The sequence below is a fragment of the Passer montanus genome, unplaced genomic scaffold, assembly GCF_014805655.1.
Source record: "Passer montanus isolate IOZ18808 unplaced genomic scaffold, ASM1480565v1 scaffold10, whole genome shotgun sequence".
NCBI classification, from domain to species: Eukaryota; Metazoa; Chordata; class Aves; order Passeriformes; family Passeridae; genus Passer; species Passer montanus.
The window spans coordinates 27977686-27994615 of record NW_024356505.1 but is presented as its reverse complement, the minus strand read 5'-3'; the positions used below and the strand labels follow the sequence as shown (position 1 = coordinate 27994615).

The 16930-nt window shown below is 42.0% G+C and overlaps 1 protein-coding gene across 1 annotated transcript; it reads left to right on the top strand.

The window, feature by feature from the left end:
• Positions 1-561: 561 nt before the first annotated feature.
• LOC120500565 lies at positions 562-13871 on the top strand. Its single transcript, XM_039705634.1, has 4 exons — positions 562-775; positions 5779-6317; positions 7605-7671; positions 12352-13871. The coding sequence occupies exons 1-4, from the start codon at positions 562-564 to the stop codon at positions 13869-13871; spliced, it is 2340 nt and encodes a 779-aa protein (XP_039561568.1).
• Positions 13872-16930: the final 3059 nt, after the last annotated feature.

Genomic DNA, 16930 nt, shown 5'->3' with positions numbered 1-16930 from the left:
TTCTCCTTTTTTTTTTTTTTTTCCCTGAGGCTCAGTAAAAACCACTCGAAACAAAAGCCAGCCTTTTCGGACATGTACATATCCCTGTCGGGGCGCCGGGGGATAACACAGCCATGAAACGCCGGCGGGAGCCGCGGGCAGCACCCGCCTCTGTCCCACGGCCGCCCCGGGCAGCCGGCAGGGGCTGGGGCAGCGAAGGAGTTAAAGGGAGGCGCTTGGGAAATCTGATGCTAACGAAGCCCCAGGAATGTTGCACATTTCCATTCCCTCCTGCTTTCGGAGGAGGTTGGTCCCCGCCGCGGGCAGCCGCTCCGAGGAGCACAGCCCGAGGCCGCACTTGCACCGTCCCGCAGGTTACGCCGGGAGACTCCGGGAAGGGACGGGACGGGGTGAAAAGTTTTTTCTGGATTTGGGATGCTGTGACGGTACCTGCACAACGGAGGGAGAGAGGGGCGTGGGGGGCGGGGTTGTCCGGCTCTGCGCACCCCGGGCTAGGGCGGAGGGAGAGGGGCATCGCCCTGACCCGCCGCGGCCTCTCTTCTCTTGCAGGCGCGGCCGGAGATGCCGGGGAGACGGCTGTGGTGGGCGCGCTGCTGGCTCGGCGTCTGCCTCTCGCTGCTGGGCGCGGGGGGCGGCTCGGCCGAGCCCTGCCCAGGCCCCCCGTGCGAGGCCGGCGACAGAGCCGCCCAGTTCGCGGGGGACGAGTTGGCCCACGCCGCTGCCGAGCGAGGCGGCGGCGCCCCGGGGGTGCAGCTCACCTGCGACGTCAAGCCAGGTGCGGGCCGGCGTGAGGGGGCCGGGGCGGGAGGGCGCCACGCACACCCCACAGCAGCACCGCCCTCCGTGGCACGCAGGGTTCCGCGGCCCGCGGAGCTCGGTGTGGTCACGGAGAGCCGCAGGTGCTGGGTCTCCTCCACCGGGCAGGTGTCCGCTGGGCCAGGGGGCTTCAGCAGCTCTGAGAGACCGGATGCAGGGACACCTGAGCGACTGCTCCAGAGCTCCTTGTTCTGGGAGAGTTAGGAAGAAAATCCAGCGCTGGTCTTCACACTATGTGAAGGAATTACTGCCGTGGCTCCTCTCTCTGCTCCCCTTCATCTCCCCTTCTTAAACACTTGCACTTAGGAGACCCAGAGCTGAGTAAACGTGGCGGAATCTTTTGTAGTGCAGTTTTTAAACAAGTTTAAGTCTCTCTTCGCAGTCTGGTACTTCTGGTATTCTTAATTTATAGCAATATCTCAAAAGATTTCCACGGAGTGTGTCCCATACCCAGACTGGTGCCATTGGTAAGAAACATGTTATTTGTGCCAGCCTGTCTCGCTGTCATAGCCAGGGGGAAAAATGGTAAAGTGTCTCTTGCAGTGCATTGTTCAGAACACTTGCCTGTCCATTGACCAGCGCAGCTCTGGTGAATTTGGTATCCATGTAGGAAGCCAGTACATCTGTGGTTACACTCGTAGGTCAGGAGAAGGTGTCTCTAATGGTCAGGGATTTGTGGATTTACCAACATGAAGAGCACCAACAGGTCTTTAATAACCACAACACAGTTTAGATTCTGGTTTAGTGCCTTGTCTGAAAGATAGCAAATATATTAGAAGAGTGATTTATTTCCCATTGATGTTAAAAAAGCTAATGAAAAAGCATGAAGAAGGTAATTTAAGCTTAGTCACTCATTTGCTTGACAAATGAGTGCTATGGCTGCTTCAGACACCAGAGCACATGCTAAGCCAAAAGTTACCAAGGTCTGCCTAGAGAAGTGACATCTCCTCCAAAGGAAGTTTCTGTACTTGGTAATTCCAGCCCCAGGACTGATGTTTAAGCTTCCCTGTCATAATGCAGTGACACTGTCTACCTTCATCTTGCCTGAAACTGTTCCCAGATGTCTTGGAGAACCTCTGTGACCAAAGGTGGACAGAAAACGAGTCAGTATGGTTAATTTCACTTTTCTCTGCTTCTGTGCATACTCTTCTTCATACCTTCATCATAAATGCCATGTCTCTGTTTTTCCAAAGAACCCAGGATATTTGCATTTTCTTTGTCCATACCAAAGTCCTTGTCTGTGTTATACAAGCCTCAGCAAATAGCAAGAGCATTCTGCTTGTACAGAGAAGCATAATACTTTTGGATGGTGCTGAAAACAGATATGTTGTGTCTCCATTCAAGTCTTACAAAGAGCATCCAGCTTGGCATAACCTCTTTCTCCAAACATTATCTTATTCTTTGGCTGTCTCTGGTCAGTCTGTGCTGCCCAGTCTCCAACACCATCAGCAGTTACAGCTAACATGGTGAGTTACATGCACCTCTCATCTCTGGGCTCTTAGGCTTGGGTCCTTTGTCACCTCTGATGTGCGTCAGAGGAATTAAAGCTAAAGGGTCAGAGGGTGAAAATGTTTGGAGACTCAGAGTTCGCTCTTTCAATTTTATGCTCTTTGCAGGCCTCATGCTGGGTGAAATCTTGGAGGAAGAGAAGTGTGGTTAGAAGTTGCCCTTAACAAAATCCTTGGATGCATCAAGAATGGCTTATGGGCAATGATGATCATGGACCTGTGCATTCGTCTTCCTGTGGCAAAGAGAAGTGTCTTATATATTGGAGAGAAAGCAGTGTGCAACACTGCCCACTAAACCATGTAATCTCATGGAAGGCACTGTCGACACGGAGCACACAGCAAGCAAACCTCTGATAACTCACAAGGTTCTGTGTGAGTTTTTAGATGAGGACCACTGCACCCCCGAAAATTCTCCTCTTGTGCTGCTCTCGCCTTATGCCTGCTGCTGCAGTTGGTGTGAATGAGTTGTGCTGTAGACATGCTTTTGTCCACACTGGACAGAGGACATATATACATGTTTTCCCCATTCCAAAGACAGGACCCAACCCAGACCTTCATAAGGCAGCTTTCTCTCCTAGGAGTGGAAGAGCAGCATACTGAATTCATCAAGATCTAGCAGAAATTCCATGTATTTGGCATCAGGAACAAAAATTAAGGCATGCTGACTGTCTTTGGTTTCCTTCAAGTCAGGGTATAGGCAAGCATCCAGCGTTCTGCTCTGCTTGTGGCCTCTGACATTCTCTGTGTTTCTCTGAGACCTTCTTTTAAGCATAGGTCAGTGGGTTTCCTACAGTAGCGCAGAGCAATCCCCACTGGCAGCTGGAGTCAAATCTTGCAAATGAGCATGGTTTGTATAGCAATTCCAGTATGGCTTGTCTACTGAAACAAACAGAACAAATAATGTGATAATCAGATCTCTAATCAGGAGAAATGCATTGACAGTAGTCTGGGGAGAGCTGCAACTCAAACACGTGTAATGTCCATGACAATTTGGACTTCCAACTTAAAAGCGAGTAGGTGTAGATAAGATATTAGGAAACAATTCTTTACTGTGAGGGTGGTGAGGCACTGAACAGGTTGTCCAGAGAGTTCACGGATGCCCCACTCCTGGAAATATTCAGGGCCAAGTTGGATAGTGCTTTGAGCAACCTGGTCTAGTGCAGGGTGTCCCTGCCCCTGGCAGGGGATTGGAACTGGATGTGCTGTTAGTCCATCTTCATTGGAAGATTAACTCTTCCAATGAAGAGTGTATCCATTGCAAGCCATTATTCAGTGATTCAAGAGACAGGTCAGTGACTGTTCCTGTCTTTCTGGGTTTTTAGAGGAACATTTCTGTCAAGGTACCACTTCAGCACATCACTAATACCAGCTGAATGGGATGTTCCTTTGCTGTTGACCTCTCCTCAGACAGCAGGAGAGCTAGAATATACTGCCTAGGTGACCCAAAGGCCATTTTTCTACTGCATTAATTCCCTATGCACAGGTGGAGACCGAGTGGCCCATCCCAGTCTATGTCTGCCAGCTTTGTGACGGTGCCTGAGTAGATTTGCAGTGATTCTTCAGTAATTAAAATATCCCTGCTCCAGTAAAATCCAGTAAAATCTCCTGCTGGAAAAAACTGTGTTCTGGTGAACCGAGTAGACTGTTGTTCAGCCTGTTAAAAAGCCCCATTCATATGGGGTTCAGTCTACTGAGATGCTTGCTGAGGGCCATGCCTGATGCCAGCCCTCCAAGGTACAGGCCAGTACCAGGGACTCAAGCTGATTCCCAGCGTGGTGTCCGTGTTTGCAGGCTCATGTGCGTGAGGCAGCTGCTTGTCACAGCCAGCACAGCCTGTCTGCAGGGTTACACAGACCTGCTGTCTGGAAGACTCCTGCCAGCTGCAGCTGAAGCACCACTTATTTTGGCCAGGTGAAGATGCTGGTGTGCAGGCTTGCAGTCCCATTTCACATCAGATGAGCCCATTGTCCCTGCTATTTCTCAGCAGCACCGTGGGTGCGCCTTACTTCAGATGAAACACTGGCATCCCAAAAGAAGGAATGCACAGAAACTGGGTTTTGTTTTCTTATCCTGGTTTTTGTTTTCTCAAATCCAGTATACTGCAAACTACCCTAATATTTAAGTTAGTGCTGAAAAATAGAAATTAATGTGTGCCTTATGCTGTGAGTAAAACTAACCAAACAGCAAAATATTTTGGGGACTCTAAACAAGAACTGGATATGGTCTTTGTTCATTGTGTCATCCTTCATGTTCTGTGCATGTAAGAATAAAAATCAGTGCTGCTTAAGAACAGATTATATGGATTGAGGATTCTCTCTGGCAGTATCCAGCAGCAGATATTGTAGAAAGTACAACACAATGTTTTCATAGATAATTTTCCCAGCTCCAACAGTTTGTTACTTAGATTTCCTGAATCTGATCAATGTCTATCTTTAAGCCCCAGATTGATTTTATTTTGAAGTTTTAGTGTGTATGGAACTGCTGCCTTCATTTAATGTCCTTTAATTCTTGTATTGGAAGAAAGAAGAGTCATTCCACATTTACTTGCTCTAGGATACCTGTAATATAGCACAGTTTGGTTTCTTTATTTTTTTTTCTTCCGATCCTGAAAAGTCTTACCTACTTTCTCATATTGCAGCAGTATCATATGTTAGATTTTCCTTGCTGCCCTTTTTGTGAACTTGTGACTCCTTCTATACTCCGTCTTGAGGTGGGGAGCCAGGACTGCATTCTGTATTCAGATGCTCTGTTGATTAATGTAATGTCATAGTGATATATTATGTTCTGTTTTATGTTCTTCTTCTAATTAGTCCCAGCATTTTATTTGCCTTTCTGAACTCTGTTGGGCATTGAACTGATGATTACGTGGCTCTGTAGCCCAACATCTATATCTAGATATATTACTTCAAGACCATTTTCAAGGAGTAATAATAATCTATAAGTATGACATTTGATCTAAAAAAAATTGGATTTTTTTTTCAGTGAGAACCTCAATTCACCTTTATCTCCTCTGAACTTCTTTTTTTGTCATTTTATTGCTGCTGCTCAGTATCATAGACTCCTTTTGCAGCTCTTTGCAATTGACCCTTACTTTTACTACCCTTAATAGCTCAGTATTCGCCACAAGTTTTATCACTTCATTTTATCACTTCTACAGTGAAAATTGGCCATTTACTCTTTACTGTGTTTGAACATGTACATAGGAATGATTAATCTGTTATTGATGCGGTGATTAATTTATACCCTGAAGCAGGGGCAAATGATGATTTCATAAGCTGCTTATGAAATGGAAAACCTTGTGGTTCCATGAAGGGGCTACAAAGATAGTGAAGGAAACTCACCTTATAATGATGACTTGAATTTAGTGAGACTTTTCATTAATTTGCTAAACTGTGTATGCCTTTGAAGAGACAATACAACAAGCTTGGACAATAATAAATCATTTGTATTTCAGGAGAAAATGAAGTTCCATCTGAAGATGCCCTAATACTACAGCTGCACCTTGCAAAAGGGCACGAGAAATTCACTGAAATGCTGAAAAGCCAACAGCAGATCATTGTTGATTTGCAGCAAAAACTTGCTGAACAGCAGCATGTGTTGGTTAGCCAGCAACAGGAGATTCTTGAACAGCAAAGAAAAATGTATGAGCAAATGGATCTGATCAAAGTCCAGTATGGAATGCTTTTTGATACAGTGAAACAAATGTCATTTCAGAGTTTGCAAGAAGATATTCAAAATTATTTTGAAAGTCATCTTCATGGACTTCAGAACCAGGTCAGAAATCATCTCCAGAAGTCATACTCTGTGCACAAAGTAGAAGTGGATGCAAAAGTGATTAATGTTGGGGAGTCTTTGCTGGACTGTGGCCTTTGTGAAAGTGATGAATTTTGCAATTTCCAAAAGACGCCTTCACATTGTGAAAAGTGCACATTGTGTCCTGCTGGTTTTTTCCAAATGGCTGAGTGTTCTGCAAACTCTGATCGGATTTGCCAGGTGAAACATAATTCTGTATCTTTCAGTTATTGCTTATGAAGTATTGTGTTGGACATATCGGGATAACATTCTGGAAATAACTACTTGGAGAGCTAGAGAAATCCAGTTTGAACCATGTTTTACTGAATAGGTCTATGCCAGAAGGTTTTTTTGTGTGTTTCTCTTTAACGTTTAGTCTTCTAAATGAGGCATTGGTTTGTACCTGTTGGGTGTGACACTTTCCCAAACCTGACAGCTGGCAGGACTTTGAGTCTTTTCGTCATGGTAGGAAAAGACATCCTAAGACATTTAGACTTACACATGCTAAATTTGTTTATTTAATTCCATTACAGTCTACAGGAGCTTCTAGACATCTCTGAAAGTGCAGGAAAGCTTTATTAAGCATAAGTCAGACATTTCTTTCAAAGTTTGGAAACAGAATGTTAAAACAAATGTAAGAGCTAGCTCCTTCTTAAACATAACATACAAACAAACATACAAAATATAATAACATACACAAATATAGAACATGGATACTTGTATTGTTAAATACATTTTATTGTAAAATACATTTTATTATACAACACAAAACTACACATGCAAGCAAAATAAGATTGTTCTTTGTTTGCTTTCTGTCCTTTAGAAGTCCTAAGATATATGGGTAACTTGATATTTAAAGCAGTATTTTGTTTGCTAAGGGTTGCTCCGGTTCTTAGCTTAGCGTGAGCCTGACCAGCTGGACCAAATACTGAGAACCTGAATGTGTCTGTCCAGTTCCCTCTCTGCTAACCTCAATTTTCTTTAAAGCTAGCATTTAAAGGCAAATGTAGGCTGTTTTTCTTTCCCCTCTGCCTGCTGTAAAGTGAAACGAGAGTTTGTTGACAGGGAATATTACTTTCTAATTTACTTTTCATGTGTGTTTTGGTTAGCAGCTTCCTATCAGATTAAATGTCCTTAAAAGCCTTTCCTAACACTGTCTCAATTGTTGCAATGTCCTTAAGATGAATTGATTGATGCCCCCTCTTGGGGATGTGCATCATAATGAGTGTTACATGTGCAACCCCTCTGTTCAGCTCATCTGCACACTGCTTGCTTTCTATGGCATCACACAGTGGTTTTGGATGCCTGGTTAAAACAAGGAACAAATCTAAATCAAAATTGTCCTGCTCTAACATGCTTACGGGATCAACCTGTTCTCCAGCCCTACATACACCTTTCATGGACGGAGGGATGTCACAGCCTGAAATGCCTGTTTCAAATTTAAGTTGTCATGTTAAACTGTTTCAGTATGATTCTTGTGATTTACAGGACAGAGATGAGTGCACTGAATCTCCAGGCATTTGTGGTGAGAGGATAAAATGCCTCAATACTCCAGGTAAGTTATATTCTCTGATAATTAGAGAATGAGAATAATTAGATCATCAGGAACAGGCCACAAAAATAGATAAGGACTCAGGCTTGTATGTTAGTGAGTAGTGACATGCACAGCTTGCTGGGTTTAAAAACCACTAATCTGTAAGTTGATAGCAGCTCTTGTGGACAATGAGCTATTTAGGACATTAATATCCCTTAGAGGCATTGGATGGTCCCTTTATTTTCATGGGGGTTTATATCCCCTTATTTTCATGGGGGTTTATATGCTTTGTTTTTTATTTTCTCTTATGACCAGACTTTCTTCTTGTTTATGCTGGTGCAAATAGGGCCCAAATCAAAGACATCGTTCCTGTTGGAGAAAAATAGTTGTCATTTTCCTTCTGATTTGATCCAATGAAGACTCTTATAAGACCTCCCTCCATTAATATTATTCTCCTTAGCAACAATATTGTCAAATACTGAGGAAAGATCAACAGTTTCCATCATTTTGGGATGCTTTGGGAGACTTTTTCAGACATTTAAGAGCAAATCTCCCTGGTGTTTTGCACTGCAGACTTCATTATTTTATTACATTCTCATGGCTTAATTTTTGGTCATCCAAAAAACCTTGAAAGGAACTGTGTGATCAAGCAGAGCATTTCACCAGTTGTGACCTGTACGTGAGGTCTCACAGTCAAACAGCCCAGGAAGGCCTTCATTAGATGCTATGGTTTTCCTCCTCTAGGCTTCTAGACTTGTAAGAAGGAGTGGCCTCTTTTGAGGGGCAAGGGCTGTTTTCAGCTGATTGTGAATGATTTTGTGCCTTTTTTACCCAGTCACTGGTGGAGAACAATATGGGAGCCTAGGAAAGGATTAAAAGAACATGTGGGTTTTCTTACTTTGCCCTTACTTGCTCTGGACAGGAGCTGTGTTGCGTTGGATGGAGTTACTACAAACACTGCAGTAAACTGGAAATAACTTGAGGAAGAGGGCACTTAGTGTTGCCTTGTGTGGTAAATGCTGCACACGAGGTACCATCAGTCTTACAAAAGAAGAGGGAAGGCATTTTTGGAGAGTCTTAGAGATGGACAGTTGGAGGCAAGACAGTTTAGAGCACAAAATTTGAGCCAGAGCATCGGAAAGGTGTAAGGCTTTGCCTTGTCTTTAATGAGACATTGTGTTGGCTCCTGTTTGTGTTTTGTTGGTTGGAAGCCCACAAGGCCTCAGCCCTAGGAAAGGAGAGCCACCAATGTGGTAGTAATTTGGTGTTGCTCTAGTCTGTGGCTTGGAAAAGGAAGGCTGTAATTAATTTATTCAGTGGGTTCCGTGGAGGGGAACCAGACCAAAAAAGGGTCTGTACAACTGCCGGAGGATCGTAAGTGAGGGCAGAACACTGCCAAGAAACAGATGGGTAGTGATGGTGTGTCAGACCACAGAAAGGCAGTAGCAATGTATTTGGAAGAAAAGGAATCTTCCCTCTCTTCCTCTTCTCCCAGTTTTAATAGTGGTGTGTAGAAAGCAAGTTATTACCCATCACCTGCACAGGAATCAATGTCTTGTCAATGTTGTTCTCATCTGTCATGGAAGAGAGAGTGTTCCTGTTATTTTTTGTTAGAGGTGACTTTCAGCCTCTCTGTTCATGGTAGCTCATTATCTTTCCAAGTGCAATTGACGTGTCAAAAGAAAGGCTGAAATGGAATGTCTGTTTTGGGTAAAGAAGGGAAGAAGAGGATGTGATGTGACATATGAGTTCCAGATGTTGCATGTGGTTTCTCAAGCTGCACGCAAAGGTTGTAGCATCTGTAGCAACTCTTGTTCAATGTGCAGTGTGAGGGGAGACAGAGCAAATAACAGTAAAGAATCATGTAACTAGGAGCCTCTCTTTCTTCACTCTTTCACTTTCCTCTACATCATACCTTCTTCCTCTGCTGCTTTTTTCACTTCTATATGGGATGAGAATTGTTGATTTATTTGATTAAAGGCTAGTCATTAAGTCATTAGTCATTCAGTGATAATTAAGGGTATGTAATCAGTGAAAATAGGGTTTGGTACATAATTTCCTTCTTAGACAACCATGGGAGAGTAGTCAGATTGTTTATCAAACAAATAGAATCAACCAAAGGCACTCTCCCTGGAAAGCTATGCAAAATAAAGGACTTCCTGTGGGATGCAGGGGGAAGAGGAATGAAAACCTTGACAGATAGTCCTGATTTGTAATGAACCATATTGATATGTGATGATCCAAATTTGACATAGAATGTTTAAAAAGAGAAGGATTCCCATACTTAATCTGCCCAAATGTAACCTTTGTGTCAGGCAGTTGTGAGTAGTAGCAGCAGAAAAATACATGTGTAGCTTACTGTAATTGCCTTGCAATTACCTGGCCTCTGTGAGTGGCAAGGGCTGGGGAATGTGCTGCAGAAAGACTCAATTTCACAAAGCCAGGTTGAGGACAGCTGTGCTGCTCACTGTGAAACCAGGTGCAGCAGTGCTCAGAGTAAGGAGCCAGGAAGAGGTGGCAGAGGCTGTAAAGTGGTAAGGAGCAGTAGCAAGCAGTCCCAGCATGCTGCTGTGGTGGTTTCTGATGGTTGGCTATCATTTGCTGCTGGGCCCCTTCTGGGCAAAGGGAAGGGTGCTACTTTTGCAGCTGTGGCTGCAGCAAGGAGCAGTCTGTGTGCTGCTTTGAAGTCACCTGTTTGAGTAAACCCAGGGGGAACACCTGCTGCAGTTCTAACCAATAAAGGACTAGACAAGTAAATTAGTGCATATAGCCATCACAAGTATTTGTGAAACATGATATTAGTAAGCACTCAAATATACACTAAAATGTTTGTAGAAACAAAAAGCATAAAAAGTGCTCCTAGGCACCACTGACGATTTTCTCTGCTGTGTGAACCGGCTGTATGTGTGTACTTAGTTCACCCAGTATTTCTCAGTGATGGTGGAGCTAGTGATATGAGAAGCAGAAGTGGTTAAGAAATGTCATGTGAGTAGATACATCATGGTTAGAACTGATTTCAAAGGGAAAGATTATCTGGGACTTTTCTCTGTACTCCCTCTAGAATGTTTTTGGTTGAAAAAAATGTAATCTTATTTATTTGGCTTTCGTTTCTCATAAAAAATCAAGACACTTTCAGAGAGGAACAAAGTGTTAAGTTTCTCTTGACTTTTTTTCAGATGGAAAAAATCTTACTGTTTTGCAGTGAACTCTTGATAAAATGGTACCTGATCTTAGAAGGAATATTCTCACATCATAAATTGTAGAGTCCTACATATCGATGTTGATGGAGGATCATCACTTAAGTAAATGAAGTATAAATAGACAAAGTGATAGGAAGGTGAATATATGAAGCCTGTATAAATTAACACAGTGTCTGGTGTTCTCTGCTGAATAATGCAGTATCAGAAGTGAATTCTAGCCAACATTCTGACCTCCCCTGAGGGCCAGGTTTGTGTGTACTTGCAGTTTGCAGCAAGTGTGGTGAGCTTTTCTGTCTGCATCGGGGGTTAGCATAGCCAGCCACACCCTGGGCTAGCAAGGGAGAATCCACTGTTGGGATCCATGCAAGTGCTTGTCCCAGTCTTAGAGCAAATCCAGCCAAGGTACAGGAAGTTTCCACCTAAAGAATAATGCAAGTGTATGACATAGGATCTAGATATGAAAGGATATTTAAGAAGTTCTATTAGAAAGATGATTATTGAGTTTTGATCATGGTGGTAAAAAAGCATAAATGACTGCATTAGTGATTAAGTTTTGAGGCACAAACTGCAGGTGGTTATTCTTTAGGATGCCTCAGATCTTGTCTGTTGATTCAAATCCTGAAATCTCCATGTACAAAGGTTTTGGGTTCTGGTTGCTCCAGGTGGAAGCACTGGCAGCTGGTGGGGCTCTTGGAAAGTTGCCACAGAAAATTACAGGCTGTTTTTAAAACCTGTTTTTTTGGTGTACATTCTTTGATCCACTGAGGTCATGGTGTACCATTTAACAGCACAAAATTGCTTTATGTCAAACAAAGTCATTTCAAACAGCACATGTATATTCTCCTCACTGTTTGCAGCAGTGCTTTAATTTAGCTTGATCACAGCCACTGGTGTCCTGTGTCATAGGGCAGTGGTTTTCCACTTTTTAAATGCATGGTCTACTGCATAATGATTTTAAGCCTCCTGTTTACAGTTTTGATTTTTCTATTTGTCCCTTGCAGGTTTTTAAAAAACAGCATACGGAGTAAGTGCCAGGGGTCCTTGTCCCTTGGGTTGCAAAGCACTGCTTTAGCAATCACAGTGACAGCAGGGCTGCCCTGTAGCATGGCTGGGCAGGCAGTGCACATTTCTCCCTGTGGAGGGGAACTCTCCATTAGCTGAAAGGAGCTGCTCAGTGTACCAGTCACCATGCCTTTTACATCAGAGAAGGAGCAATATCATTGTATCTGATAGATTACAGATTTTGGTTAGAGTTGCCCTCATGTAGCTTCTTTTTCACTCCTAACCATTGTGCTTTGCTTGGACAAGGTGAGTTATGCCTAATATTTCCTCTGAAATCTATCAAGGTTCCTTTAATAGCATAAAGTGATCTAACATCATAGATGTTTTCTCACTTATGATTAGGTATATATCAAAGATACTTGATATGTGGAGCTGTAGAGTTCTTATTGTTAGTATTTTAAAGGTATGACAATAAAAAGAGTCCATTTCCTATGAACAGGTGGTTTCCGATGCCTTGGAATTGCTGAGAAGGATGCAGCTTTGGGAATGTGTGGAGAGGAGTATTTCTTTAATAAGGAAATGCAGGAATGCCAAGCATGTTTAAAGTGTGAAGATGGAATGGTGGCTGTCCCTTGTTCCACTGTCAGTGACACGGTTTGTTCAGCAGCCAGTGAAAACAAACTCTCGGAGTCTTGGGCCGCAAACATCGTTCTACCCTCTGTAAAGTCTGGCATCTCTCAGGTCTACTCTGGCTTGAACTTGAAGATAAAAGGGAAGCTTCCCTGTGATATCCTGTCCACTGAAGAGAACAGCCTGGTATTCAGACAACATGGTCTGTTGTGGACTGACCTAAATTTTGCAGTAAAGCACAACTGCAGGAACTTTTTGCAGCTTTCCTTAAAGCTTAATGGCAGCGAGGAAGACTATGAACTGAGTGGTGTTCGGATCGAGCAGCCAGAAGGAAAGTATTTCCAGAGCACTAGTTTAAGCAGTGCTGCTGAAGTGGAGCCCAGCCAAACTCTTTCTGTGTATTTGAGGAGCCCTAATCAATTCTGTAATCAAAGCAAAGACTTAAATATTTATGATCTTAATACCCCACTCAGTTTGTTTTGGTTGTCCCACGACACAGGTGCTGTGGCACTCAGTGCACAGATGTCAACAGCCATGCATTACCAAACCAACTATCGACCTACCTTTAAAATAATTTCTGTTTCTGACCCTTATATGCTAAGTTTATCTCATGATGGTAGAGCTATAAAGTTCACTGAAACTGGTGTTGTCAAATTTGTGTTTCATCAAGCATTGTATTCCATGGGTCATACGTGTGTCCGGGAGGGCTTCTCCTTAATTTCTTATATCAATAGGAATGGTACCAACAGAGAATTAATGAATGTATTTAAATCTGGGGTAAATTACAGGGACACATCTATATCTGCTTCTGGGGCCACAAAGGTTGGTGCTGGAGACCTGGTTAGCTTTGAGATACTTTCTCCTGCACAGTGTAATGTTCGGTATTTTGGAGATAGTTCTGGAATTAGTATGTTCAGCCTCATCTGGATCCCTTCAGGGGTTTCTAGTGCTATATCAGCCACAGTTTCTGTTACAGGTCTGCCTACTGGAGCAGTGAGAAACAAACTACTGGATTTCACCCAGGTCTCATCCAATGAGAAACAGATACAGCTGGTTTCTTCTGGACAGCTTGCTCAGAAGTATTTCATTTTTACTGAAAAGGGAGTTGCCAGCATTGCATTTAACTTAAAGCTAATCCATTCGTGCAATGTGCTCAAAGTGACTCTCAATCAGTTGACCATGGATCACATGCAACCCACAGCAGTTGCTCAGCAGATTGGAGGTCAGATGCCAGAGGGCAGCATATGGACCAGTGTGTCCCTCCGTGCGTCTTTTGAAGTGCATAATGGAACATTGATATCAATTTCTCTTGACTGTGTGCGTGGAAGGATCAACCAGATCACTCATGAACATGGAACCAGTATATCTATTTTATGGATTTCATCTTAATTTCTGCCCAGTGAAGTTTGCATGGAATTGGGGTTTCAATTGTATATGGTTCTACTCTGATTCTATATATATTTGACACTATCCTGTGCTGACTTGAGCAGGTCATCCCACAAAATGCTCTCAATTTTAGGAATATTTAAATGTAATCTTAACTGAATGATCACTATTTAAAGAAAACAAGAGCTTTCAGTCAAGATTTTAATTCTGTTACCATCTTCAGACAGGGGAATGTGGAATTCAGATCAAATTCCCTTATTTTAATAAAATCTCCTCTTAAAATTGGTTATTTCTGAACCACAAAAAAATTGCAGGGTAAATAGCATTTAGTACTGTAACTGAAAGCAGCACAGTCAAATAGTTGAAACCTGCTTTAATTTGTTTTGTGCAACAGGCAAATAAAAAGACTAAACGTACTTTGGGGCTAATTTGTCTACATCTTACAAAATGTTGTGATTTCCATAAATTGAGAGAACATGCCTCAAATAGGTGATAATGTGGCAACACTGGAGTATAGATGCTTAATATTGTGGAAAGGGACTGGGTCAAAAATAGAATATTATTTTTACAATAAAAACAGTGGAACTCATGACTGCTCTAATTTCATTTGGAAGTAATCTGCATTTAAGTAAATTAGGAAGGCTTTTCTCTGTTTTTAGTTTTGCCAGTGAAAGGTTGCAGAATGAGAAGGAAGGAAGTCTCTTCCAACAAGGAAGAGCACATAGGTAAAAAGAAACAAGTATTAAAAGAATGTCCTAAAAATTAGACTTCTGAAAATTAAGCAAATTTTTATTCCATTATTTTTGAACAGCAAAATATTTTTCTGATCAAAATTTCCCATTATTCACAAGTCTGTTTATTTTGCCAAACAGGTACTTACATTTAAAAGGCTTTTTTTTTTGTTTTTAATCAAATCAGTCAGTTAATTAAACAAAATGGTGTATTCATTGACACTAATTTTTATCTTCTTCCAGCTCTTCCATCAAATGAATTCTTTCTTTTTCTACACTATATAGACTGTTTTATCCCATTTTCTCTCTCCTCTACAAATGCTTTTTCAATCTCCTTTCTCATTTCTTTTTGTTAGGAGTAAATGATGTACCTTTTCACATCTCTTTCCAGCTTCCTTTCAGCATTCCTACAAAAGGATACATGTTTGTGTCACAGATGTAACTACAGAAGAGGGATGTTACCAATGCACTTGCAGGCTGCCTTAAATTAACCCTACTGAAAAGAAATATTATGCACTATATAACTTTCATGTGTTTGCCTGAGTATGTATAGCTAAAATATATGTACATTACTGTGTTTTAATCTGTTTTGGCATTTGTTACACTGTTTCTGCTGTATAATGGCCTCCTATAATTTTCTGTAATAGAATGAACCCAAGTGCAAGACTTCCATCTGGTCATTGATTTAACTTGTGACATTATAACTGTGTCCTTAACATCTGAAGTTATCTTTCCATCACCGTTGTTTTCTTCAAGAATGCTCAAGGATTCAGGCTTTTGACAAACTGCTCTCCTCCTCCAAATGGAGAACAGTAGTTTTTCTTGCTTTCAGCTGCAAAATCTAAGCAGCCTGTCAGAGGACACCTCACTGGGCACTGTGTGGCAGCCAGTGTATGTACACAAACCAGTAATCCTGGTGTCCCCAAAGTCTGTCAGTGACAGAGATCTTAGTGCCTGTGTGTAGCCTGCCTCTCATTCATTCTTGCAAGGTCATGAGGAGGGATGAATTAAAACTACTATTGAAGGTATTCAACATTTGCACAATACTGTTATCATTACAGAGGGCATTTTGTAGTGGTAGAGAAGGACTTCTGGAATGAAAAGCATCTGTATCTGTTGTGTGCAGAAGAGCTGTGTTACCTGAGAGCAGAGCAGTTTTTCTGGGAACTTCACTCTTGGAGTCTGCTGAGACTGAACAAAGATTAAATGGCACAGGAGTAAAAGTTCTTCTGACACACCCATTCTTCTTTCTGTACTAGGGTGTATGTGATGTAGGAGAAGCTCTACAGAGAGCACACCTGAGTATTTTTATGGTAAGAGTTGAGGGAGAGACAATGTTAGAGAAGGGTAGAAATTATAGGCTTATGTTTTTGTTCTAGAAGAAGTTAAGAAAGCCACTTCCTCACAAACAGAGCCCCTCATTATCCTTTGCTGGTTTGTGCTGTGCAGTTCTGTTGAAGATTGTCACTCACCAGAATGACAGACTTAAGACTTTCTGTATTTAAACCTGTGTAGCAGAGATCAGAATCTGGTGTTAGAAATAACCTGGTGCATCTTTAGCAAAGTGCAGATGTTACTTGAATAGAAATAACATTTGTCTATATGTGGCATGTAGAAAATCAAATTGCATGATTTGTACGAATATGCTTTATTTGAGGGAGATTGTGAGATCAGTGGAGTTAAACAGGGAAGGGAATGATGCTGCAGTCCTGTGTTATGCATGCTGGTGGTACTTGCGTTTAAATGCACTATTATTAAAGGATACTGAAGGTATAAGGAAGGTACAAGTTATTACATTACAAGTTATTACATTATTACAACTGAGAGAAGTTCCAGAGAATAGATTCTTCAATGTAGTAAAACTTTTTGGACGATTCTGTGGGGAGTGCCCATAATTTCTCTTAAATTCAGAGTAAGTTTTTAGATGCACAGTGGCAGAAACATAGTAGTTGGCATCCATCTGGTAGTGGTAATGCATCTAGTAATGTTTTACTCATGTCATCTGAGATAAGGCACTCAGAGAGTGGAAAAAAAGTCTTATCCCATATGTATTATTGGTTGCAATTTACAGCAAGATTAGCTTTATTTCAAGCAAGAGAAGACTGATCATTGAGCCTCTTTTGAATCTCTCCCTTTCAAAAAAAGAAAAGCCTGGATCTGTCGTTGAGGGCACTCACTGACCTTGGTTATAGCAACAAGAATTTTAGTATGTTGGAATCAGTATAGATTTATGATAGCCTAATTAATGGCATAGTATATAGCCTTTGCATCTGTGAAAATTATATATATTGCCTCATACCATGCAACATTAAGTGGTGCACTATGTCCTGA

Coding starts and splice junctions, on each gene's coding strand:
- LOC120500565 (XM_039705634.1), top strand. CDS start 562: ATGCCGGGGAGACGGCTGTGGTGGGCGCGCTGCTGGCTCGGCGTCTGC. Junction 776..5,778: donor CACCTGCGACGTCAAGCCAG/GTGCGGGCCGGC, acceptor TTTGTATTTCAG/GAGAAAATGAAGTTCCATCT. Junction 7,672..12,351: donor AAAATGCCTCAATACTCCAG/GTAAGTTATATT, acceptor TCCTATGAACAG/GTGGTTTCCGATGCCTTGGA.